Source organism: Temnothorax longispinosus, chromosome 2 (genome assembly GCF_030848805.1).
Source record: "Temnothorax longispinosus isolate EJ_2023e chromosome 2, Tlon_JGU_v1, whole genome shotgun sequence".
Lineage (NCBI taxonomy): Eukaryota > Metazoa > Arthropoda > Insecta > Hymenoptera > Formicidae > Temnothorax > Temnothorax longispinosus.
This window is the reverse complement of record NC_092359.1, coordinates 7,894,224-7,922,187: the sequence shown is the minus strand read 5'-3', so window position 1 is coordinate 7,922,187 and position 27,964 is coordinate 7,894,224. Positions and strand designations below refer to the sequence as shown.

General features: G+C 28.7%; 2 protein-coding genes and 1 long non-coding RNA gene across 7 annotated transcripts; all 3 read left to right on the top strand.

Annotated features, from left to right (window-relative positions):
* Nucleotides 1-80: 80 nt before the first annotated feature.
* On the top strand, nucleotides 81-9,676 carry LOC139808740 (aminopeptidase N-like). 5 transcript variants are annotated; one of them, XM_071771066.1, is made up of 12 exons: nucleotides 81-218; nucleotides 2,801-3,306; nucleotides 3,778-4,227; nucleotides 4,530-4,713; nucleotides 5,416-5,575; nucleotides 5,785-5,866; nucleotides 6,198-6,571; nucleotides 6,908-7,182; nucleotides 7,861-8,051; nucleotides 8,518-8,814; nucleotides 8,905-8,974; nucleotides 9,192-9,676. In XM_071771066.1, exons 2-12 carry the CDS (start codon nucleotides 2,828-2,830, stop codon nucleotides 9,372-9,374), a joined length of 2,745 nt encoding a protein of 914 aa, XP_071627167.1. In that variant the 5' UTR covers nucleotides 81-218; nucleotides 2,801-2,827; the 3' UTR covers nucleotides 9,375-9,676. The 5 variants fall into 5 exon arrangements, with proteins under 5 accessions (XP_071627167.1, XP_071627165.1, XP_071627168.1 ...); XM_071771064.1 differs by having other exon boundaries at nucleotides 6,195-6,571; nucleotides 9,192-9,675; XM_071771067.1 differs by having other exon boundaries at nucleotides 91-218; nucleotides 3,233-3,306; nucleotides 6,195-6,571; nucleotides 9,192-9,674.
* Nucleotides 9,677-12,733: 3,057 nt separating this feature from the next.
* LOC139808966 (uncharacterized) lies at nucleotides 12,734-14,154 on the top strand. The gene is made up of 3 exons (XR_011730988.1): nucleotides 12,734-13,027; nucleotides 13,142-13,211; nucleotides 13,790-14,154. It is a non-coding gene; the product is annotated as an uncharacterized lncRNA (long non-coding RNA).
* A 1,389-nt stretch (nucleotides 14,155-15,543) lies between these two features.
* Nucleotides 15,544-24,510, top strand: LOC139809132 (aminopeptidase N-like). The gene is made up of 12 exons (XM_071771810.1): nucleotides 15,544-15,668; nucleotides 16,563-17,098; nucleotides 17,564-18,013; nucleotides 18,377-18,560; nucleotides 19,250-19,415; nucleotides 19,621-19,705; nucleotides 20,047-20,441; nucleotides 20,776-21,050; nucleotides 21,422-21,612; nucleotides 22,286-22,585; nucleotides 22,680-22,749; nucleotides 23,318-24,510. Exons 2-12 carry the CDS (start codon nucleotides 16,584-16,586, stop codon nucleotides 23,558-23,560), a joined length of 2,874 nt encoding a protein of 957 aa, XP_071627911.1. The 5' UTR covers nucleotides 15,544-15,668; nucleotides 16,563-16,583; the 3' UTR covers nucleotides 23,561-24,510.
* The last annotated feature ends 3,454 nt before the right edge of the window (nucleotides 24,511-27,964 follow it).

Sequence of the window (27,964 nt, the reverse complement as noted above, 5' to 3'; positions counted from 1 at the left end):
AAAAAAAACAAAATATAACGACGTTGGTGTCGACTTGTGCCGTTTGATGGAAAGTTCCCATATTGTAGTCAGTATTCAATGTTCTTTCGAGATGGTCGGACGGCAGTTACGCTGAACTATCCTTCATATTAACGGTTTTCGTGGTGATAGCGCATAATTAATTGTTGCACAAGTGCACAGAACTGTATTTTAATCCGCACACAAGTGTAATATACAAAGTAAGTCGTTAAAAACAATAATAATTTATTATTTATCTCTCGTTAATGATATACATAGAATATGTAATACCTTATAGAAATAACAGTTTTGAAAAACGAAATATGATTAAATGTAACTTTGTTTCCTCAAGATTATTTATCCTTATAGATTGTAAATTTTCATTTTAAATATGTTTTTCTAATCGATATTTTGTTTCTTATTGCTACTGCGTAGTAAGAACTAAAAAACAAAAAACTTTTAATTTTTTAATAATATTTAGTATTTTATTATTAGTCTAGAAGCTATTGATAAAATCATCTATAAAATTTTACTGTTTTATAATTAACAAATAATTTATATAATATTAGGTTCGATGTTGTTTGATATTTTTCGTAAAATATCTTTTATAAACAAACTAACATTGATTTATTACTCAGCATAGGAGATTATACGAATAAATTGTTTCAACTGAATATATAATATTTTGTAGATATTATGTGATAGTATCACTTTCTAATAGCGATACCTACATATATGTTAATAATAATTATAATCAATTATAATCGTTATTTGACTTTGAATAGAAAACACGAAATAATGACGTTGCATATATTTTACTAAAAACGTTATTTAAACACAGTACTAATTACTATATAGAATAAAAATTTCTATTGATTTTTTATAATTTAATATTATTCATAACCCTCATTTTCATCATCTTACATATTGCATATTTTCGTCTACTTTATATATTTTTATTTCGTCTACTATACATACTTTATATATTTATTATTTTTTTGGAATATGAAGAGGTATGAATATTTTGTAATATTTATACTAAAAAGCAACTTGATACGATATGTTTTATAATGACAAATATAATTTATTTATCAGATTTTTATTACATTTATTTCTCTCTAACTGTGTATACTTTACATTTATTTATTATAGATAGCTAAGACTACTTTTATAATACAAATCTAAATTAATACATCAGCGTTAAAATATAGCGAAATAATCTTTCAGATCAACCATATTTCGCTTGTATTAATAATTTCAGTTATCAACACAATTTCAAATTCTTGTGACGTATATGTATAACATATAATTTATTGCCATATCAGTGATTGGTAGTAATGTATTATACAAGTATTTTCTAACTAATTCAAAGAAGCACATCAACTGTCGAAAACGACTTCTTAAAATTAACATATAAACAAACACATATATATGATCTATATGATCTTCCTGTAGATATAACGGTACGAGTCGAACAGTTCCGTGAGACACTGTGTATTTAAATGACATATATGTATCAAAGATTGGCATTGGGAGCTATCCAGCAAGCGACGCAAGTGTCGTTTCTTCCGTCATTGCAAAAAGGAAAAATAGAACAATGTTATTGTCGACTTGCGTCGATCGGAAAGCTCCATATTGTAGTCAGTATTCGGTGTTTTTTCGAAATGGTCGAACGGGTCGAACGGCAGTTTAGGCAGTTACATTGAACTATCCTTTATATTAACGGCTTTCGTGGCAATAGCACATAATTAATTGCTGCAAGGAACTGTAACTTAATCAGCATACAAGTGTAATATACAAATTAAGTCATTAAGAGCAATAATAATTAGGTATTATATTTCGTTGAAGATACATAGAAATATATAAAACGTAATTTATAAATAATTTCGACAGACAATACACGATGAAATTTAACATTATTTCCTCGAGATTACTTATACTCATGGAATGCAGTAAATTTTCATTTTAAATAATGTATTTTTTTAATCAGTCGACATATTTTGTTTCTTATCGTTGCTGCGTATTAATGAAAACTGGAAAGCAAAAAATTTAATATAAATTTTGAAATGACCTTGATACACATAACGTTTCGAACATAGAAAAGAATGTTAAACAAAAAACAAGATTATTATTTGGAAAGCGAAAAATTTAATATAAATTTTGAAATGACCTTGATACACATAACGTTTCGAACATAGAAAAGAATGTTAAACTAAAAACAAGATTATTATTGTTATTGACAAATAAATAGAATTAACGGTCATGCAATAAAAAATGTTAATTACTTTCGTTCTTTGAAATAGTTTACGTTATTTCCTATAATTTTTCCTTCAAGTATATTCAAGGCACAGAAATGATAAGCGAAAGGAATTCAACACTGCTATAACCGGCAACTAAATAATTCAAATTCTACATACTATAACAATATTTACGTTTTTTACTTTCAATGAAATATTCTACATATATAGCCAAATCAAAAATATATACACACGTCGCGTTAGATGCGTAAAATTCTTCTCGAAAACTGAATAAAATAATTTTCTCTTAATTCGAAGAAAATATAAGAATAACAGAATAAATTAATTGCGAGCACATCAAGATATACATCCAATATTCTATAGAAAAATATTCATAATTTTCCGCGAAGTAGGTCGTACATATGTAATCGTCTTGATAAAAGTTGGAATTATGTTTTTCCTTTTTTTTTCTCCTCTGTTCCTTCGATTTTTGTATAAAAATTAATATTAAATTTCAATAACTTGTACCGCATTGTATTGTTTTTTTTTTTTTTTTTTACGAAAAGTTACAGAAACCTAAGACGAGTATTGACATGGAATTCCCAAAATTGTTATTACATATCGGTTTAATATTGACCACAGTCACGGACTTTTGTGTCGCTTATGATCGAGGACCTAATATGCTACCCTACAACTCAATGCCAATTGAATATTACATCAAGCTGACTATTCCGGATCTCGAAAAAAGCAATACTTATCACGGTGAAACCGAAGTCATTGTCGAGTTTATTCGCGACTCGTTTTACATAAGCTTACACTCGCAAGGATTAGAAATAAATGAAACGGCGACAACATTGTTGAACGACACAATAACATATAAACCGACGAAACATACTTATGACCATAAAACAAATATATTATCGCTACATTTCGAAAAGCAATTGTATCGCGAATTCCGATACACCCTGAACATGAAGTTTGCTGGTAATTTCTCTCAGATGGATTTTGGCAGTGATGGTTTTATAAAAATTCCGTACACAGACGAGGAAGGAAACAAAAAATATAACAGAACGTAAGCAAATATTAAAAATATATACTTTGTAACGTACATACGTAAATGCTATTGTTATTATTTTATTTATTTGTTACTTTTACTTATTACCTTTTTTTATTTACTACTTTCATCGTTATCGACTTACAACATATATAAAGTACGGCGAAACACAATTTAGAATGTGTATCCATTTTTATTATTAAAACCGTTTTCTAGAATGTATAAGTAAATTTACGATAAAGTATTTGCAAAAAATGCATGTAATGTTTAAAAGAATATTTACTTTGGCTCAAAATGAAACGACAGCAGAGTACAACATTTCTGTTTCTACTCTCAACAAAATAATAATTACATACAATATAATAAACATATAATATATAAACAATAACTAGTGTTCCTTAACTTCTCGTGTCCTACTCGCTATGAGTGGTAAGTTTGTACTATGAGTGGTATTTTTGTCCTTATTTATAAAATTGTTTAAAATCACAGGTTGGCCGCAACATACCTTCAGCCGAATAAAGCTAGACGGGTGTTTCCATGTTGGGACGAGCCAGAGATGTTTTCTTCCTTCCATATCTCCGTGAGGCATCATCAAAAATACAATGTATTGTCAAATTGGCCGATCCGAAAGCAATACAACGTAGAAAATGACATGAAATGGACACACTTTAAACGCGCTTATCCAATGTCCACTTATATTGTGGGAATTGTGATTGTATCAAATTTTGCTCACGTTAGTAACACGGACCAGTCCGTTAATGTGTGGTGCAGATCGTCTTTGACGTCGCAAGCAAGATTCGTGCTAAGCATTGCCGAACGGATCATGCCGCTCTTGGAGAAGTATATCGGTAGAATCAATGTGGCACCGAAAATAGATCACGTCATCGTACCAGGTTACCCCAAAGCCTCCATGGGAGATTGGGGAATCATCATTTACAAGTAATATTCATAACTAAAGAGATTTATTAATATGTACATGAATAAAAAAAATTAATGTGAAGTTATTAGAACTGACGAATAACTTCTAGCATTCAAATTTTGATAATTAAAAACGATAAAAAAAACACATGTATTTTATGGATATTTAAATTTTATTTATATATTTTCATTCTTAATTGATGTGAATGTACTCTTTTTTTCAATAATATATATATATATAAACACATTAGACTGCATGCTAACGATGAAAAAAAACTAGGCATAATCACATTTTGAATATTATGTTATGTTATGTCTTTTAGAGAATCAAAAGTTGTCTACGATGATAGCAAGGATCCTACATTTCGGAAAAGGAATGTAGCTTCTCATGTAGCAAATGGAATCGCACATCAGTGGTTCGGCACTTTCCTCACCCTACGTAGGTGGACTGACATATGGTTAATTGAAGGATTTGCTGTGTATTTCCAGGTGTATTTCCTCGACAAGGTTGTTTAATATTACTAATATAATGAATTGCTCGTTAAATAGAAAAGTTGGAAATGCACTTCATTCTCTAAGATCAAAATAACATCCATTAAATATTTCTATATTCTTATAAAATGTATCAGGACAAAGCTAAATAATGGCAATTCTAATGGCAATTCTTTAATTTAGAATTATAAAAAAGATTGTAACACCGTTCTTTCCGCGAATAACTAGAACGAAACATTTAATACTAATTTCTATTACAATTCGAGAATATTATGTTCTCAGCACTTATCTTCTCTCAAGCTCATATTAAAGATTTACTATTTTTAATCTCTTATGTTTCAACATTATTTTCATATTTGGCGATACAATGATTATTATTGTAATAGTTTTGTTAGAATTTAAACGTATTTTATTTTTTGCATCTATAACAATAAATAATTAACAAAAAAAATTTAACTTCTAGAATTTTTATATCTTGATTTTATCTTTGTATTCAGTAATGTACATTATCTTAAAAAATAATTAAAGTATGATCTTCTCAGAAGAATTTATATACGTGAAACGGTTAACATTTGACATAAATAAATTACAATAAAAATTAAAATCGCGAAGTTATTAAAAGTGGCGTACAGGTAGGTTTGTATTCCTATAAATGCGAACTTTTCTTCAAATTTTTATATTCAGCCATATCAAAAAATTGTTTTCTTGATGTTATAGATATTTAAAAACTGGCGGCCAATGGACTTATTTGTTACTGGGGTCATACACCCTACTCTCCAACTAGATGATGGCTTACTGGGTTCTATTAGATTGAACCTTTATGATAACGATACCTTGGATCGTAATCATCTCTATGTTGATCAAGTTCTTAAAAAAGGTAAAATTATGTAAATAAAAAAACATGTATCGTCCATGATTAGCTTAATGTAGATAGCACGAAGACAGAGGTAGAACAGAAAGTGAATAGACAACAAATTCTCGTTTTGCGCAATACGTTCACATATGTCTTAATTTTATGTATAAAAGTATATAAAATATACTTTATATATGTATTATTAATCAGTATTTTATGCTGTGTTATCGTAGCTCCAGCTATATTGCGCATGTTACATCATGCAGTGGGCGACGAGGTATTTCGAAAGGGTATCACCAAGTATTTCGCTAGACAGTAAGTATGTAGTCTATATAGTTATCACATATATAGCAACATTAAATATCATAAGTATAATGTTTCTTGCATTTATGTTGGAAAATATAGTACGCCACATCAGAAATATAAACTTGTGCGTTCAATATCCAATGCTATTCGATTAGAAGAGACCATATTTTGTTCCTTAATTATAATTTGACTAAGTTAGTTTTAAGTTATATTCTTAGTTCCAACATGTGTATTAATTAAATTGTACATTAATACTCACGTTTGATTATGTAATAGTAAATTTCAGTACATACGACGTATGTGTATAGCTAATAACAATGTCATATTTCAAATTTAGTAGATTTGATATGGCGGTCACTCCCTATGGTTTGTGGATCGACATGCAAAGTGCTAAAGACGAAGTTTCTTACGTCCCTTACATGCAAGATCAAAAATTCACAATAGAAGAAGTGATGCATACATGGATAGTCCAAAATCGTTATCCTGTGCTAAATGTAACGATGAATTACAAAACTGGTGAAGTAGCAATAACACAAAAAAGTTTCCACGCAACTGAAGATATCAATAATAAATGGTGGATACCCATATCCTACACTGACGCGAGCTCTCCGGATTTTTCCAATACTATGCCAAATAATTGGTTAAAACCAAACGAAACTCTTAGAGTGCAAATTAATACAAGAGGTTGGATTATCGTCAATCTACAACAAACTGGTATAAATCAATAAATTTTACACTCTTTTATATCTATCTTATTTGCTTTATCAACACAAAAGTTTTACAATATATTCAAGTTCTTAATATATTTTTTTATTAAAAAGAAGCTTCAAAATTTATATAATTATAATATTCTTCGATACATTGGTGATTTACATTGATAATTCATTGGTAAAGTACATTGGTAATGTACATTTTTTTTGTAATAATTGTAAAGTGCAAATTACATAAAATTTGTTTATTACAATAATCAAAATGTCAGTATTTGAAAATATACCTTGATAATTTCAAACAAGATCTAATTAATAATAAATTTAATGGATAATTCGACAGCATACTGTCGTGTCTATTACGATACTACAAATATGAAAAAAATCATACGTTACTTGAATTCTGAGGAATACACGAAAATACACGTTCTCAATCGTGCTCAAATTATCGATGATGCATATGCCTTTTTGCTCGAAGATCAACTAGATAGCTCCGTATTCATAAATCTTATAAACTACCTAAAACGAGAGAGAGATTATGTGGCATGGATTCCAATGTTCCAAATATTAAAACGGAATGAAAAGTACTTTTCACTGCCAGAGAGTGAAGGTTTCAAGGTATGTAATAATAGATTTTATAAAGATAAAAAAAATATTTGGCTGTTTAATTTGGCCAGTTCTGCATTTACACATTCACCGCTTTGTCATAAAGTCTGTCGCGGTCGGTTTTATAATCGCATAATCGTAGAAAACGTTTTAATTAACATTAATACGAATAGACGTTAGGGAAACTTAGGCGCAAACTCACCAATAATTCTTGCAGTGAATTTTATAGTGAAGGTTTTAACAATTAAGGCACTAACGATAAATATATAACTAGCTGCCCCGGCGAACTTCGTACCAATTAACAGTAATGAATGTAGTGATAAGACACGCAAATAGTCCCTCTCTCTCCCCCTCCCTCTCTCCCTCTCTCCCTCCCTCTATGTATTTTTTCTATGTATTTGGATATCTTTCTAGATTAATTTTTTTTTTTACGTGAATTTTTCCGATATTTTATTAGTTATTCTGCTATTCCGGAAAATTCTACCCTTATTTCATATACTTGTGGTAAAAATTCGGCCCAGCCGTTCTTGAGTTATAAGTGTTCTAACTATAACCCAACTTTGTTTTATATATTAAGATATATCTATACATATATATATACATATATACATACATTGTATATATGAATCACGTCACTTCGCATGTAGCAACAAACCAATATAAAATTCAATATTATCTCATGATTTCTAGTCGTACATGGTACAAATCTTTGATGAGGTTCTTCAACATGTGGGATACGAAGAAAATCCTGATGATGACGATTTCACTAAGAAACTAAGGCTGAAGGCCACGAAATGGGCATGTACCGTCGGTCACGCGGAATGCAAGAGAAACGCCGCCGTTAAATTGAGCGAACATTTCGCGGATCCTGATACTCACAAGTAACTCTTTTTATGATTATGATTATTTCATAATTTATATTTGTGCGTGTGTGTTGCGTATGCGCGCGCACGTATATGCATATGGATGTAATCGATTCCTTTTATTTTTTCGAGTCATCGAAATCAGACAGTCTTTTTATTGTTTTTTCTTAATTTTCATTCTTGTTTTAATACATAGAATAAATATGCGAAACAAGTAAAAATATATGTATATAATAACAAGAGCCGTTATGGATGAATTCATGCAACTTTCATTTATTTATTCATTCACTGTGTTCACACGTAGTCTTATGGTCACGTGGCAAATGTAGAGTGACAGAACAGCGCACGACAGACACTTAATTTTGCAAAATAAGATTTACCTAACAGAACGGAAAAAAATACAAAACTTGATAAAATAAAACGTCGGCTATGCGTATGAAGTGCATGTACCTCTTTTCCATAGACACATATATGTATTTTATAGGGTTCCACAATGGTGGCAAGATTGGACGTACTGCTTTGGTTTAGCGATAGCTAATAGGACTACTTGGGATAAAATGATGGCACTATATCAGCGAACATCTGATAAGAAACTTTGGAAAATATTGAATTGTGCTGAAGATCCTGATATCATTATCAACTATTTGAATATTACAGCATCCAATACTACATTATTTAAGGATGAGCAGCATGCATTGATCTTCAATTTAATTCTTCAAAACCATGCACGCAACAATTTGGTCCTTGACTACATATTAGCAAATTTCAATCATATAAAAAGGTAATACATTTCTCTTTACAAATATACATTCTGTTTTTAAATAAATTTATCTTATACATTAATTATAAGTATGTTATTTTATTCTTACAGAAATATTCCTGGAAGCAAGACGATAAATTATATCATTAAGAATGTTTTTTCTGATGAACAAATGTCTAAGGTAGGTTTTATGACTCTAAATTCATACTTATTGATTTTCTATTGATAATCCTTTTGCATATATATACGCTTCATACACATATATGCTTCCGCAGTTAAGAGATCAAATATATTTGTATGCATACCATGTATTGTTATTATGTTAAACAAAAAAATATATTTCAAGAGATCGCTGCGTAAAAATAAATTACTACATATAACATCCCAATTTATTTCAGGTGAAAAGATTAGCAGAGACTCGTTTTCATCAAATGCCAGAGATTTTGTCAAACATTATAGATCTGATAGAACAGCGTAAAAGTGATGTTGAAGAGTTGTCAGATATTTTTGCAGAGCGATTTGGAAGAAGTCAAAGTTTAATTGATCAATTAAAATATCAGATTATGATGAAGATGTCATAATAGGTTAAAAATATCAAATGTGATGCAAGACCTATAATTATCTGCATAATTTTTTGAACAATACTATTTTTATTTATTATTATTGTTTTGTAAATATTTTTTTAAGATTTTTAATAATTTCTAATATTTTTATAATACTTAGTATTTTATTAATAGTCTGGAAGCTATTGATAAAATTTTTTGTGACAATGCTGTTCTATAATTAAATATATTTATATGTCATATTATTGTTATACTGTTATAATATAACATATTACTGTTCTGTAATTAAAAAATAATTTATAGAGTATTAGACTTGATGCTATTTGATATTCTTCGTAAAATATCTTTTATAAACGCACTTTAGTTTTATTACATCTGATATAGAGCTCATGCGGATGAATTTTTTAAATTGAATTTATAATACTTTGAAGACATTATGTAATAATATTATTTGCTAATAATGTACTTAAATTATAATTATAATTATAATTATAATCGTTGCTAGACTTTGAATAAAAGACATGAAATAATGACGTCGCATTGTACTAAAAACTTTATTTAAACAATATTTATTACTGCATAGAATAAAAATTTCTGTTCATTCTTCAAAGTTTAATATTGTTTACAACCCCCATTTTCATCATTTTATTTATTGCATATATTTTCGTCTACATTATATAATTAATTTTTGGGAATATAAAGTATCAAGTATGAATATTTTGTATCACTTTTATAGATCACTCATGTTACAATCGCAAAATTGAAAGGCATTTTTCCAACCTTTATACTAAAGGTTGTCAAGTTGTGCTCTTTATACTAAAGAGCACAACTTGACAAGGTATATATTTTATAATCACAGATTTCATATTTATCAGATTTTTATTAAACTTATTTTTCTCCGTGTATGCTTTATATTTATGTAGGTATTATAGTTAGCTCAAACTACTTGTACGAATCTAAATTAATTCATAATCTATTAGCGTTAAAATATCAAAATAATATATTTCAGATCAAGTACCTATCGTTTGTATTAATATGTTTTAGTGATTTCAGTATGATTAGTATGATTTCAGTGATTAATAAACTTTTCATTTCTTGTGACATATATAAAATAATACATTTTACTGCCATTTGATTAATAGTAACTTACGTTTGTGCTTTATAATTTTTACATTACTGTGTTTCTTTAAATATTTTTATAACACTTTGTAGCTGAATATACTAAATTTAATATAAAATTGACAATTATAAAATACACCTTGGACTAATTGTAAATTTAATTCCTCATAGTAAATTTCTGAAATCAAATAGCTATGATTTGACGATTATAATTTATACATTATATATTTTTTGAAAAAATATATTAAAATTGTTTTAATATTATAAGCTTAATTTTCAATAAGCTTTTTATTTCCAATCGTTTATAACTCAGGAACTATATGCACCTCGATGTTATCGAGAAGGAAAAATTCAACATTTGGTAAAAGACATCTACTATATATGGACATGATCTTACGTAATTTAATGATAAATATATTATTCATGTATTATCTGACTCAAAGAAGTGCAACTGACGAAAACGACTTCTCAATATTAACATATAAACAAACACATATTTATGATCTACAATCTTCCTGCGGATATTTTTACTCACGAATTTTTAAAAAGAAATATGTAACAATATTACGAGTCTATTCCGTGAGGCACTTGTATTTACGCGACATATCTATCAAAACATCAGATATTGACATTGTAGCCAGTATTCGGTGAACTTTCAAGATGGCAAAACGGTATTTTCGCTGATCTATCTCTGATAATAACGACTTTTGTGACGACAATGCATAATTAATTGCTGCACAGAACTGTATTTTAATCAGCACGTATAATATACAAAGTAAGTTAAAAAACAATAATAATTATTTATTTATCTCTTGTTGAAGATATATATAGAAATATATAAAACGTTATAGAAATAACAATTTTAAAAGGCGAAATAATATAGTCCTCTTGATAAAAGTTGGAATTATCTTTCTTCTCTCTTTCTTTTCTCTATTCTTTCGTTTTCGTATAAAAATTAATATTAAATTTCATTAACTTATACGGCATTGCATTATTATTTTTCTTTTTAACGAAAAATTACAGACACCTAAAGCAAGTATACTGACATGGTATTCTCAAAATTGTTATTACATATCGGCCATATATTGGTCGTAGTCACCATCTCCTGTATCGCTGATGATTCAGAAATCATCCATCGTTTACTCAACAACACAGTACCAGTTATATATAACATCAGTTTGATCCCACATCTCAAAAAAGGCAACACTACTTTTCACGGTGAAACCAGTGTTATTATCGATATTACTTACACATCGTAAAAAATAAGCTTCGACTCGCAAGAATTAGAAATAAATAAAGCGGCGACAACGCTGCTTAACGGCACTATAATCTATAAACCGAAGGAACATGTTTATGACAATGAAACGAATATATTGACGCTACATTTCGACAAAGTATTGTGGAGCGGTTATTTACATTTTAAAAATGCAGTTTGTTGGTAATTTTCCTAAGGGTGATTTTCCAAAAAATGGCTTTATGAAAATTCTGTACTATCCAGTCTATATATGTATACACATTCTCTACCTTATCAAATTATTATTGCTTCGCAAATAATATACTTTCAAAGCTAAGCATTTAAAATTCAACATTATCTTACGATTTCTAGTCATACATATCAGGAATTTTCGATGGGTTTCTTCAGAAGATAGGATACGAAGAAAATCCTAATGATGACGATATCACAAAGATGCTAAGGCTAGATGCCACGAAATGGGCATGTACCGTCGGTCACGCGGAATGCAAGAGAAGGGCCGCCGTTAAATTGAGCGAACATCTCACAAATCCTGAAACCCACAAGTAATTTCTTATGATCTTTTTATGATCCTGATTATCTCATAATTTGTGTTTTTGTACGTGTGTGTTGCGTACGCATGCATATAATATATGGCCAATTCCTTATTTATTAAAGTCTTCGAAATCAGACATTCTTTTTATTGTTTCTCCTTAATTTCCATTTTTGTTCTAATCTGTAATGCATAAAATAAATATGCGAAACAAGTAAAAATATATGTATAAAATAACAAGTGGCGTGATTGATGAAATCATCTTTCATTTATTTATTCAATGTAGCGTAGTCTTATGGTAACGTGGCAAATATAGAGTGATAGAGCAACGCACGGCAGAAACTTAATTTTGCAGAATAAAAGATTACCTAACAGAACGAAAAAAAATACAAAACTTGATATAATTAAATATCGGCTATATACGTATGAAATGCATGTACCTCTTTTCTATAGACATATATGTTTTAGAGTTCCACAATGGTGGCAAGATTGGACGTACTGCTTTGATTTGACGGTAGCTAATAGGACTACTTGGGATAAAATGATGGAACTATATCAGCGAACATCTGATAAGAAACTTTGGAAAACATTGAATTGTGCTGAAAATCCTGATAACATTATCAACTATTTGAATATTACAGCATCAAATACTACATAATTTAGCAATCTGGAGCATGCATTTATCTTTAATTTCATTCTTCAAAACCATGCACGCAACGATCTGGTTCTTGACTACATATTAACAAAGTTTGATAATATAAAACCAAGGTAGTACATTTCTTTTTCTAAATATAAATTCTATTTTTTTAAGTTTATCTTATACATTAATTAATTTTTAAATAAGTGTATCTTATACATAAATACGTTATATTGTTCTTACAGATTATTTCCTACAAGTCTAACGATAAAAAATATCATTTCGAATGTTTTTTCTAACGAACAAATATCCAAGGTAATTTTTATAATACTAGATATAGTACTAGATTCATACTTACTGATTTTCTATTAATAATCCTTTAACTGTAGCGCGCTTAAAATGAAACTTTCATCGTGCGTGAAATTATAGATTAATATAACTTTACATAATTAAATTAATATTTATAATTAATTCTGTTCATATTTTTGGGTTATATATTTATATCCTATAAAGCTATGTTAGAACTGAGTAATATTAGCGCATGGTTTAAAACATAAACTGAATTTTTGTAAGGTAATAATTAATTCTTAAGAATATTACCTTATTATAATAAATAATATATATATATATATATATATATATGCCTTTTTTAATTAATAATGGATTTTCGAGAACGTTTATATACATATATATATTAATATATCTTCTGCAAATAGGCAATTTCTTACGACACACATATACTTCCGCAGCTAAAGGATTAAATATATTTATATGCATACCATGTATTGTTATTGTCTATGTTAAATAAGAAATTATATTTTAAGGAATGGTTGCATAAAAATAAATTACTACATATTAATGATAAACATCCTTAACATCCTAATCTGTTTCAGGTGAAAAGATTCGCAGAAACTTATTTCAGTCAAGATCCAAACGCTTTGTCAAGCATTATAAAGCTGATAGAAAATCGTAAAAATAATCTTAAAGAGTCCGTAGATATTTTTACAAAGCGATTTGGAAGAAATCAAACTTAAGTGACCAATTGATCTGATCAATCAAAAATATCGAATTATAATTAACAAATAATTTATATAGTATTAGGTTTGATGTTGTTTGATATTTTTCGTAAAATATCTTTTATAAACGTACTAACATTGATTTATTACATTAGTATAGGAGATTATGCGAATGAATTGTTTCAACTGAATATTAATATAATATTTTGTAGATATTATATGATAGTATCATTTTCTAATAGCGATACCTACATATATGTTAATGATAATTATAATCAATTATAATCAATTATAATCGCGTTGTTTGACTTTAAATAGAAAACGCGAAATAATGACGTCGCATTGTACTAAACATTGTAAAAAAAATTTCTTAAACAGTACTAATTACTGTATAGAATAAACGTTTCTGTTAACTTTTTATAATTTAATATTATTCATAACCCTCATTTTTATCATCTTACACATTGCATATTTCCGTCTACTTTATATATTTTTATTTCGTCTACTATACATATTTTTATATATTTATTAATTTTTTGGAATATATGAAGAGGTATGGATAATTTGTAATATTTATACTAAAAAGCAACTCTCTCTCTCTCTCTTGATAAGATTTATCTTATATTCCATTTATTATCCACATATATATTAATTCTATTTATTTATCAGATTTTTATTACATTTATTTCTCTCTGTATATACTTTACATTTATTTATTATAGTAACTAAAACTACTTTTATAATACAAATCTAAATATATATATTTGCGTTAAAATATAGCGAAATAATCTTTCGCAGATCAAGCATATTCCGTTTGTATTAATAATTTCAGTTATCAACAAAATTTCAAATTCATCATATATGTATAACATATAATTTTTTGCCATATTTGTAATTGATAATAAATTATGCATGTGCTTTATAATTTTTACTCTACTGTGTTTCTTTAAATATTTTTATAACTTTGTAGCTAAATATGTTAAATTTATTATAAAATTCGCAATTATATAGTACAATTCTAATATATACGTTAGACTAAATTCAATTTCTCTTATTAGCTTTGTGTGAATTTCTGAAATTAAATGGCTATAATTTATACAATATAAATATATTTTTCAAAAAATGTATTATAACTGTTTTAATTATAAGCTTAATTCTCAATAAGTTTTTCCTTTCCAATCGTTTATAACTCAGTGACTCTGTGCGCCTCGATGTTTATTATCAAGAACAAAAAATTCGTAGTTCAAAATTTGATAAAAAACATTTTCTGTATCGACATAATCTTACAACTAGTATTTAACGATAAATGTATTATACAAGTATTATCTAACTGATTCGAAGAAGCACATCAACTAACAAAAACGACTTCTTAAAATTAACATATAAACAAACACATATATTATTTATGATCTATGATCTTCCTGTAGATATCTTTGTCCACAAATATTCAAAAAAATGTGTAACAGTATGAGTCGAACAATTGCGTGAGGCACTGTGAATTTACATGACATATATGTATCTATCAAAACTCATTGCAAAAAAGAAAAATAGGACGACGTTAGTGTCGACTTGTGTCGTTTGCTGGAAAGCTCTCATATTTTAGTCAGTATTCGGTGTTCTTTCGAGATGGTCGGACGGGTCGAACGGCAGTTACGCTGAACTATTTCCTTCATATTAACGGCTTTCGTGACGATAGCGCATAATTAATTGCTGCAAAGAACTGTAGTTTAATCAGCATACAAGTGTAATACACAAGGTAAGTCATTAAGAGCAATAATAATTAATTAGGTATTATATTTCGTTGAAGATACAAAGAAATATATAAAACGTAATTTTTAAGTAATTTCGACAGACAATACACGATGAAATTTAACTTTATTTCCTCGACATTACTTATACTCATGGATTGCAGTAAATTTTCATTTTAAATAATGTATTTTTTTAATCAGTCGACATATTTTGTTTTTTATCGTTGCTGCATAATGAAAACTGAAAAGCAAAAAATTTAATATAAATTTCGAAACGATCTTGATACACATTACGTTCTGAACGTAGAAAAAAATGTTAAACAAAAGACAAGATTATTATTATTATTGACAAATAAATAGAATTAACTGCGGTCATGCGATAAAAAATGTTAATTACTTTTGTTCTTTGAAATAATTTACATTATTTCCTATATTTTTCCTTCAAGTATATTCAATATTCAAGGCACAGAAATGATAAGCGAAAGGAATTCAACACTGCTATAACCGACAACTAAATAATTCAAATTCTACATATTATAACAATATATTTACGTTTTTCACTTCCAATGAAATATTCTATATAGCCAAATCAAAAATATACACACGTCGCGTTAGATGCGTAAAATTCTTCTCGAAAACTGAATAAAATAATTTTCTCTTAATTCTAAGAAAATATAAAAATAACAGAATAAATTAATTACGAGCACATCAAGATATACATCCAATATTCTATAAAAAAATATTCATAATTTTCCGCGAAGTAGGTTGTACAAGTTGGAATTGTGTTTTTCCTTTTCTTTTCTCCTCTGTTCCTTCGATTTTTGTATAAAAATAATATTAAATTTCAATAACTTGTACCGCATTGTATTATTATTTGTTTTCTTTTTAACAAAAAATTACAGAAACCTAAGACGAGTATTGACATGGAATTCCCAAAATTGTTATTACATATCGGTTTAATATTGGCTACAGTCACGGACTTGTGTGTCGCTGATGATCCAAATCCAATACATCGTTTACCCACCAACTCAGCACCATTTGATTATAACCTTAGTCTGATTATTCCGGATCTCGAAAAAAGCAATACTTTTCACGGTGAAATCAGAGTCACTGTCACCATTTTTCGCGATTTGTTTGACATAAGCTTACACTCGCAAGGATTAGAAATAAATAAAACGGCGACAACGTTAACGACGACAACGCCAGCAACGTTGACGAACAACACAATAACATATAAACCGACGGAACATACTTATGACCATGAAACGAATATATTAACGCTACATTTCGAACGGCAATTGTTTTGCGGCACATCTTACATCCTGAACATGAAGTTTGCTGGTAATTTCTCTCAGACTGATCTTTTTGGGCTCGGTGGTGGTGGTTTTATAAAAATTCCGTACACAGACGAGGAAGGATACAAAAAATATAACAGGACGTAAGCAAATATTAAAAATATACTTTGTAACGTACGTACGTAAATGCTATTGTTGTTACCTTATTTATTTGTTACTTTTACTTATTACCTTTTTTTATTTACTACTTTCATCGTTATCGACTTACAACATATATAAAGCACGGCGAAACACAGTTTAAAATGTGTATCCATTTATTATTCAAACCGTTTTCTAGTATGTAAGTATATTTACGATAAAGTATTTGCAAAAAGTGCATGCAACGTTTAAAAGAATATTTACTTTGGCTTAAAATGAAACGACAGCAGAGTACAACATTTCTGTTTCTACTCTCAACAAAATAATAATTACATACAATATAATAAACATATAATATATAAACAATAACTAGTGTTCCTTAACTTCTCGTGTCCCACTCGCTATGAGTGGTAAGTTTGTGCTATGAGTGGTATTTTTGTCCTTATTTATAAAATTGTTTAAAATCACAGGTTGGCCGCAACATACTTCATGCCGAATAAAGCCAGACGAATGTTTCCATGTTGGGACGAGCCAGGGATAAATGCTATCTTCTATATCTCCGTGATGCATCATCAGAAATACATGGCATTGTCAAACTGGCCGATCCGAGAGCAGTACAACGTAGAAAATGACATGAAATGGACACACTTTGACCGCACTAATTTAGTGTCCGCTTATCTCGTGGGAATTGTGATTGTATCAGATTTTGATCGCGTTAATAACACGGACCAGTCCGTTAATGTGTGGTGCAGATCGTCTTTGACATCGTCAGCAAGATTCGTGCAGAGCATTGCCGAACGGGTCACGCCGCTCTTGGAAAAGTATACCGATAGAACCAAAGGGGTACCGAAAATAGATCACGTCATGATACCAGATTATACCACCGCCTCGATGGGAGATTGGGGAATCATCATTTACCGGTAATATTGATAACCAAAGAGATTTATTAATATGTACATGAATAAAAGAAATTAATATGAAGCTATTAGAACTGACGAATAACTTCTAGCATTCAAATTTTGATAATTAAAAAACGATAAAAAACACATGTGTATTTTATGGATATTTAAATTTCATTTATATATTGCCATTTTTAGGCTGTTTTAAAACAAATTAACGTATTTAATTGATGTGAATGTCACCCTTTCTTTCAATGATATATATATATATATATATATATATATATATATATATATATATAAACACATTAGACTGCATGCTAACGATGAAAAAAAACTAGGCATAATCACATTTTGAATATTATATTATGTTTTGCCTTTTAGCGAATCAAAAGTTGTCTATGATGAAAGCAGAGATCCCACATTTCGGAGAAAAGAAGTGGCGTCGTTAGTAGCATATGAAATCGCACATCAGTGGTTCGGCAATTTCATCACCCCATTATGGTGGACTGACATGTGGTTAAATGAGGGATTTGCTGTGTATTTCCAGGCGTATTTCCTCGATAAGGTTGTTTAATATTACTAATGCAATGAATTGCTCGTTAAATAGAAAAGTTGGAAATGCACTTCAGTCTCTAAAATCAAAATAACATCCATTAAATATTTCTATATTCTTATAAAATGTATCAGGACAAAGCTAAATAACTAATGGCAATTCTTTAATTTAGAATTATAAAAAAGATTGTAACGCTGTTCTTTCCGCGAATAACTAGAGCGAAACATTTAATACTAATTTTTATTAAAATTCGAGAATATTATGTTCTCAGTACTTGTCTCCTCCCAAGCTCATATTAAAAATTTACTATTTTTAATCTCTTATGTTTCAACATAATTTTCATATTTGACGATACAATGATTATTATTGTAATAGTTTTATTAGAATTTAAACGTATTTTATTTTTCGCATCCATAACAATAAATATTTAACAAAAAAAATTTAACTTCTAGAATTTTTATATCTTGATTTTATCTTTGTATTCAGTAATGTACATTACCTTAAAAAATAATTAAAGTATGATCTTCTAAAAAAAAATTATATACGTGAAACGGTTAACATTTGACATAAATAAATTACAATAAAATTTAAAATAGCGAAGTTATTAAAAGTGGCGTACATGTAGGTTTGTATCCCTATAAATGCGAACTTTTCTTCGAATTTTTATATTCAGCCATATCAAAGGATTTTTTCTGTTATAGTTGCAAATTGGATTTAAAGATTCGCGGTCAATGGACTTATTCGTTACTGGGGCCATGCACCATGCTCTCCATCTAGATGATGGCTTATTGGGTTCTGTTACATTGAACCTTTATGATGACGATACCTTGAATAACCAACTCTTTGTTGATCAAGTTCGTGAAAAAGGTACAATTATGTAAATAAAATGAAACTATCGTCCATGATTAGCTTAATGTAGAATAGCACGAAGACAGAGGTGGAACAGAAAGTGAATAGACAACAAATTCTAGTTTTGCGCAATACGTTCACATATGCCTTATTTTATGTATAAAAGTATATAAAATATACTTTATACGTATTATTAATCAGTATTTTATGCTGTGTATCGTAGCTCCAGCTATATTGCGCATGTTACATCATGCAGTGGGCGACGAGGTATTTCGAAAGGGTATCACCAAGTATTTCGCTACAAAGTAAGTATGTATGTACAATGTAGTCTATTATAGTTATTACATATCGCAACATTAAATATCATAAGTATAATGTTTCTTGCGTTTACGTTGGAAAATATAAAACGTCACATCAGAGACATAAACTTGTGCGTTCAATATCCAATGCTATTCGATTAGAAGAGACCATACTTTATTCCTTAATTATAATTTGACTAACGATAAACTAGTTTTAAATCATATTCTTAGTTTCTACATATGTATTAATTAAATTGTACATTAATGCTCACGTTTGATTTTGTAATAGTAAATAAATACATACGACGTATGTGTTATAAGCTAATGACAATGTCATATTTCAAATTTAGTCAATATTCGGCGGTCACTCCCGATGATTTCTGGAGGGCCATACAAAGTGCTGAAGACGAACCTTCTTACCCCCCTAGATATCGATATTATATGAATATCAGAATAAAAGAAGTGATGGATATGTGGATAGTCCAAAATCGTTATCCTGTGCTGAATGTAACGATGAATTACCACACTGGTAATTACAAAACTGCAGGTGAACTAGTAATAACACAAAAATGTTTCCACGCAACTGAAGGTACCAATAATAAATGGTGGATACCCATAACCTACACTGACGAGAGCCGTCTGAATTTTTCCAATACTATGCCCATTTTTTGGTTAGAGCCAGACGAAACTCTTAAAATACCAATTAATACTCTTGGTTGGATTATCGTCAATCTACAACAAACTGGTATAAATCAATAAATTTTACGCCCTTTTATATCTATCTTATTTGCTTCATCAACACAAAAGTTTTACAATATATTCAAGTTCTTAATATATCTTTTTATTAAAAAGAAGCTTCAAAATTTATATAATTATAATATTCTTCGATACATTGGTGAATTACATTGATAATTCATTGGTGAAGTACATTGGTAATGTACATTTTTTTGTAACAATTGTAAGGTGCAAATTACATAAAATTTATTTATTACAATAATCAAAATGTCAGTATTTGAAAATATACCTTGATAATTTCAAACAAAAAGATCTAATAATAAATTTAATGGATAATTCGACAGCATACTGTCGTGTCTATTACGATACCGGAATTTACGAAAGAATCATACCTTTCTTGGGCTCTCAAGAACACACGAAAATACACGTTCTCAATCGTGCTCAAATTATCGATGATGCATATGCCTTTTTGCTCGAAGACCAACTAGAAAGCTCCATATTCAATTATCTTATAGCTTACTACACATTTGAGAGAGATTATGTGGCATGGCGTCCAATGTTCCGAATATTAGAACGGAATGAGAAGTACTTTTCACTGCCAGAGAGTAAAGGTTTCAAGGTATGTAATAACAGATTTTATAAAGATGAAAAAATATTTGGCTCTTTAATTTGGCCAGTTCTGCATTTACACATTCAACGCTTTTGTCATAAAGTCTGTCGCGGTCGGTTTTATAATCGCACAATCGTAGGAAACGTTTTAATTAACATTAATACGAATGGACGTTAGGGAAACTTAGGCGCAAGCTCACCAATAATCCTTGTGAATTCTAATGAATGTTTTAACAATTAAGGCAACAATTACTAACGAAATATATATATATATATATATATATATATATATACATACATACATTGTATATATGAATCACGTCACTTCGCATGTACCCCAACAAACTAATATAAAATTCAATATTATCTCATGATTTCTAGTTATACATGGTACAAAACTTTAATGGGGTTCTTCAACATTTGGGATACGAAGAAAATCCTGATGATGACGATCTCACTAAGTTACTAAGGCTAGAGGCCACGAAATGGGCATGTACCGTCGGTCACGCGAAATGCAAAAGAAGCGCCGCCGTTAAATTAAGCGAACATTTGGCGGATCCTGATACTCACAAGTAACTCGTTTTATATAGTCATGATTATCTTATATTTTATATTTGTGCGTGTGTGTTGCGTATGCGCGCGCACGTATGCATACACTGTAAAAAATTAAAAATGTCCCAGAAAGTCCACTCTAAATTTTGTGTTAAAATAACTCATGCATTGTGTTATTTTTTACATTTAGAAATGTTATATCGACCAAAATAACATTTCTAAATGTAAAAAATAACACAATGCATGAGTTATTTTAACACAAAATTTAGAGTGGACTTTCTGGGACATTAAATTTTTTACTGTGTATGAATGTAATCGATTCCTTTTATTTCTTCGAGTCATCGAAATCAGACAGTCTCTTTATTGTTTTTTCTTAATTTTTATTCTTGTTTTAATACATAAAATAAATATGCAAAACAAGTAAAAATATTGTATCGTATATAATAACAAGAGACGTTATCGATGGATTCATCTTTCATTTATTTATTCATTCACTGTGTTCACACGTATTAGTCTTATGGTCACGTGGCAAATATAGAGTGACAGAACAGCGCACGACAGACACTTAATTTTGCAAAATAAGATTTACCTAACAGAACGGAAAAAAATACAAAACACTTGATAAAATAAAACGTCGGCTATATGCGTATGAAATGCATGTACCTCTTTTCCATACACACATATGTATTTTAGGATTCCATACTGGTGGCAAAATTGGACGTACTGCTTTGGTTTGGCGGTAGCTAATAAGACTACTTGGGATAAAATGATGGAACGATATGTGCTAACACCTAATGACAATCTTTTGAAAAACTTGAATTGTGCTGAAAATCCTGATATCATTATCAACTATTTGAATATTACAGCATCGAATACTACATTATTTAAGGATCTGGACCATGTATTTATCTTCAATTTAATTCTTGAAAACCATGCACGCAACGATTTGGTCCTTGACTACATATTAGCAAATTTTGATAATATAAAACCCAGGTAATACATATCTCTTTACAAATATATATTCTATTCTTTTTAAATAAATTTATCTTATACATTAATTATATAATATATTATTTTGTTCTTACAGATTACTTCCTGCAACACAAACGATATTTACTGTATATCATAATGTTTATTCTAACGAACAATTGTCCAAGGTAGATTTTATGATTCTAGAATTCATACTTATATTTTTCTATTGATAATCCTTTAACTGTAGCGCGCTTAAAATCAAACGTTCATCGTGTTTGGAATTATAGATTAATGCAACTTTACATAATTAAATTAATATTTATAATTTATTTTGTTCATATTTTTGGGCTATATATTTGTATCTTATAAAGCTGTGTTTGAAATTGAGAAATACTAGCGCATGGTTTAGAACTAAATTTTTATAATATGGTAATTAAATCTAAGAATATTACTGTGTTGTGAATTGATAATAATTGAGTACTGAATATTAATATACATGTACATATAAGTATATGTGTGATGTATGCCTTCTTTAATAAATAATAGATTTTCGTGGATGTTAATGTATATATTTTCTGCAAATAGAAGACAATTTTATATATATACTTCTACAGTTAAGGGATTAAATGTATTTATATGCATACCATGCACTATTAGTGTTATGTCAAATGAAAAATTATACTTTATAAGATCGTTGTATAAGAATAAATTACTACTTATTATTGATAAACATCCTCAACTAACCTGTTTCAGGTGAACACATTTGCGGGAAAATATTTCCATCAAGATCGAGACGCTTTGGCACGAGTTACATTTATGATACAAACGCGTAGAAATAAACTTAAAGCGTCCGTAGATATTTTTACAAAACGATTTGGAAAAAGTCAAACTTTAATTGATCAATTACAAAAATTAGATTATGATGAAGAAGACGTCAATACTGGGTTGGTCAATAAAGACGAAGATATCGTGATCACTCAAGACCTATCTGCATAATTTTTTGACCAATATTATTTTTATTTATTATTACTGTTTTGTAAATAATTTTTTAATCATTGTTAATTATTTCTAATATTTTTATAATACTTAGTATTTTATTAATAGTCTGGAAGCTATTGATAAAATTTTCTGTGACAATGTTGTTCTGTAATTAAATATATTTATATGTCATATTATATTGTTATACTGTTATAATATGACATATTACTGTTCTGTAATTAAAAAATAATTTATAGAGTATTAGATTTGATGCTGTTTGATATTCTTCGTAAAATATCTTTTATAAACGCACTTTAGTTTTATTACATTTGATATAGAGCTCATGCGGATGAATTTTTTAAATTAAATTTATAATACTTTGTAGACATTATGTAATAGTATTATTTGCTAATAATGTACTTAAATTTTAATTATAATTATAATTATAATCGTTGCTAGACTTTGAATAAAAGACATGAAATAATGACGTCGCATTGTGCTAAAAACTTTATTTAAACAGTATTTATTACTGTATAGAATGAAAATTTCTGTTCACTCTTCAAAGTTTAATATTATTTACAATCCCCATTTTCATCATTTTATTTATTGCATATATTTTCGTCTACATTATATAATTAATTTTTTTGAATATATAAAGTATCAAGTATGAATATTTTGTATCACTTTTATAGATCACTCATGTTACAATCGCAATATTGAAAGGCTTTATTTCCAACCTTTATACTAAAGGGCACAACTTGACAAGGTATATATTTTATAATCACAGATTTCATATTTATCGGATTTTTATTAAATTTATTTTTCTCCATGTATGCTTTATATTTATGTACTATAGTTAGCTCAAACTACTTGTACCGTACGAATCTAAATTAATACATAATCTATTAGCGTTAAAATATCGAAATAATATATTTCAGATCAAGTATATATCGTTTGTATTAATATGTTTTAGTGATTTCAGTATGATTAGTATGATTTCAATGATTAATAAAATTTTCATTTCTTGTGACATATATAAAATAATACATTTTACTGCCATTTGATTAGTAGTAAATTACGTTTGTGCTTTATAATTTTTACATTACTGTGTTTCTTTAAATATTTTTATAACACTTTGTAGCTGAATATACTAAATTTAATATAAAATTGACAATTATAAAATACACCTTGGACTAATTGTAAATTTAATTCCTCATAGTAAATTTCTGAAATCAAATAGCTATGATTTGACGATTATAATTTATACATTATATATTTTTTGAAAAAATATATTAAAATTGTTTTAATATTATAAGCTTAATTTTCAATAAGCTTTTTATTTCCAATCGTTTATAACTCAGGAACTATATGCACCTCGATGTTATCGAGAAGGAAAAATTCAACATTTGGTAAAAGACATCTACTATATATGGACATGATCTTACGTAATTTAATGATAAATATATTATTCATGTATTATCTGACTCAAAGAAGTGCAACTGACGAAAACGACTTCTCAATATTAACATATAAACAAACACATATTTATGATCTACAATCTTCCTGCGGATATTTTTACTCACGAATTTTTAAAAAGAAATATGTAACAATATTACGAGTCTATTCCGTGAGGCACTTGTATTTACGCGACATATCTATCAAAACATCAGATATTGACATTGTAGCCAGTATTCGGTGAACTTTCGAGATGGCAAAACGGTATTTTCGCTGATCTATCTCTGATAATAACGACTTTTGTGACGACAATGCATAATTAATTGCTGCACAGAACTGTATTTTAATCAGCACGTATAATATACAAAGTAAGTTAAAAAACAATAATAATTATTTATTTATCTCTTGTTGAAGATATATATAGAAATATATAAAACGTTATAAAAATAACAATTTTAAAAGGCGAAATAATATAGTCCTCTTGATAAAAGTTGGAATTATCTTTCTTCTCTCTTTCTTTTCTCTATTCTTTCGTTTTCGTATAAAAATTAATATTAAATTTCATTAACTTGTACGGCATTGCATTATTATTTTTCTTTTTAACGAAAAATTACAGACACCTAAAGCAAGTATACTGACATGGTATTCTCAAAATTGTTATTACATATCGGCCATATATTGGTCGTAGTCACCATCTCCTGTATCGCTGATGATTCAGAAATCATCCATCGTTTACCCAACAATACAGTACTAGTTATATATAACATCAGTTTGATCCCACATCTCAAAAAAGGCAACACTACTTTTCACGGTAAAACCAGTGTTATTATCGATATTATTTTTGACGATGTGTAAGTATAAGCTTACACTCGCAAGAATTAGAAATAAATAAAGCGGCGACAACGCTGATTAACGGCACTATAATCTACAAACCGAAGAAACATATTTATAACAATGAAACGAATATATTGACGCTACATTTCAACGAAGTATTGTGGAGCGGTATTTACATTTAAAAAATGCAGTTTGTTGGTAATTTTCCTAAGGGTGATTTTCCAAAAAATGGCTTTATGAAAATTCTGTACACAGACCAAAAAGAAGACAACACGTAAGCAAATATTGGAAATATTAAAAATATACTTATAACATAAACGTTATTTATCACTGCCCTTATTTATTACTTTTGCTTATTACCTTCTTTTACTTATTACTTTCATTGTTATCAATCTATAACACTAGAACTCGATAAGACATCTAAAACATGTAGTTACGTAATTATTAAAATTTCCATTTTCCAGTATGTAAGTATAATATTTGCAAGAAGTGCATGTGTTTAAAAGTGTTTAACTTCAGTTTGAAATGACACGGCATGGCAATATATGTAGTATTTCTGTTTCTACTCTCAACAAAATAATTATTATATGTATACATATAATATAATAAGAAAAAATAATTAATAATCCCTAAATTCTTATGTTCTACTCGCCATGAGTGGTGAATTTGTCGTTATTTAAACAATTTTATTAAATTACAGATTGGCCGCAGCGTTCTTCAAGCCAAATAGCGCCAGACGAATGTTTCCATGTTGGGACAAACCAGGGTTAAAAGCTACCTTCAGCATCTCCGTCATGCATCGTCAGGAATATAAAGTAATGTCGAATATGCTGGTGCAAAAGCAGTACAACGTAGGAAATGGCATGATGTGGACACACTTCCATCACACTCCTACAATGTCCACTTATCTCGTGGAAATTGTGATTGTACCTAATTTCTTTCGCGTTGGAAACGCAGTCAGCGTGTGGTGCAAATGGTCTTTGCAACCGCAAGCAAGATTCGTGCGTACTATTGCCGAAAAGGTCGTGCCGCTCTTGGAATGGTATACCGACAGATTCAAAGGAACACCAAAAATAGATCACGTTATAGTACAAAAATATCCCGTCAACGGCATGGAAACTTGGGGACTCATCATTTACGAGTAATATACATAATTAGAAGGATTAGTAATATACATAAGAAAAGGATTATAATATTAAGCTATTAGAGCTGGCCAATAACTTTTAGCATTCGAAATTTGATAATTGAAAACACGTGTATACTTCACGGATATTCAAAAGATGCATATTTTTATTCTTAGATTGTCTTAAACAAATTAACGTATTTAATTAATGTGTATGTTACCCTTTCCTTCCATCCCCATATCTTTATGTACATATATCATACGTGTACAAAACGAAAGAATTCCAAATGTCTAAGTTATTCACGTAAGAGAATATAGTTATACTTAAATATATATAAATACTGTAGTTACTTGGAAACACATTAGACTGTATGCCAGCGATAAGGAAAGACTTTTCTTAATTACATTTTGTGTATTAAATTATGTTATGTCTTTCAGCGAATCAAAAGTTGTCTACGATGAAAGCACAAATCCCACATTTCGGAGAAAGAGAAGTAGCGTCGTTATATTAGCAGCAAATAAACTCGTACATCAATGGTTCAGCCAATTACGTCACCCCATCTTGGTGGTCCCACGTGTGGATAAGCGAAGAATTTGCTGCGTTTTTCGAGGCGTATTTCCTCAACAAGGTTATTTAATATTACTAATGCAAGTTACTCATTAAATAGAGAAATACATCTCAATCGCTAAGATCAAAATAAAATCTATAAAAAATATATACATATTTTCATATTTTCTTGAGATGTATCAAGATGGAACTGAATAAATAATTATGGCATCCATTTCGATCTAGAATTATAAAGAAGATTGTAACGCGTTTTTTCTTTTTAAATAATTATACAAATAATTTAAAACAAATTTTTAATAAAATTAGAGAATATTTTGTTTTTAGCATCTGCCGCCTTAAAGATTTGCTACTTTTAATGTCATATTTTAACATTCCATTCACATTTAACAATCTTAGGAATATAATTATAATGGTTTCATTAGAATCTGAAAACATTTTATTT

Coding starts and splice junctions, on each gene's coding strand:
- LOC139808740 (XM_071771064.1), top strand. CDS start 2,828: ATGGAATTCCCAAAATTGTTATTACATATCGGTTTAATATTGACCACA. Junction 5,576..5,784: donor TGATCAAGTTCTTAAAAAAG/GTAAAATTATGT, acceptor GTGTTATCGTAG/CTCCAGCTATATTGCGCATG. Junction 8,052..8,517: donor GCGGATCCTGATACTCACAA/GTAACTCTTTTT, acceptor TGTATTTTATAG/GGTTCCACAATGGTGGCAAG.
- LOC139809132 (XM_071771810.1), top strand. CDS start 16,584: ATGGAATTCCCAAAATTGTTATTACATATCGGTTTAATATTGGCTACA. Junction 19,706..20,046: donor AAGTATTTCGCTACAAAGTA/AGTATGTATGTA, acceptor TTTCAAATTTAG/TCAATATTCGGCGGTCACTC. Junction 21,051..21,421: donor CAGAGAGTAAAGGTTTCAAG/GTATGTAATAAC, acceptor CATGATTTCTAG/TTATACATGGTACAAAACTT.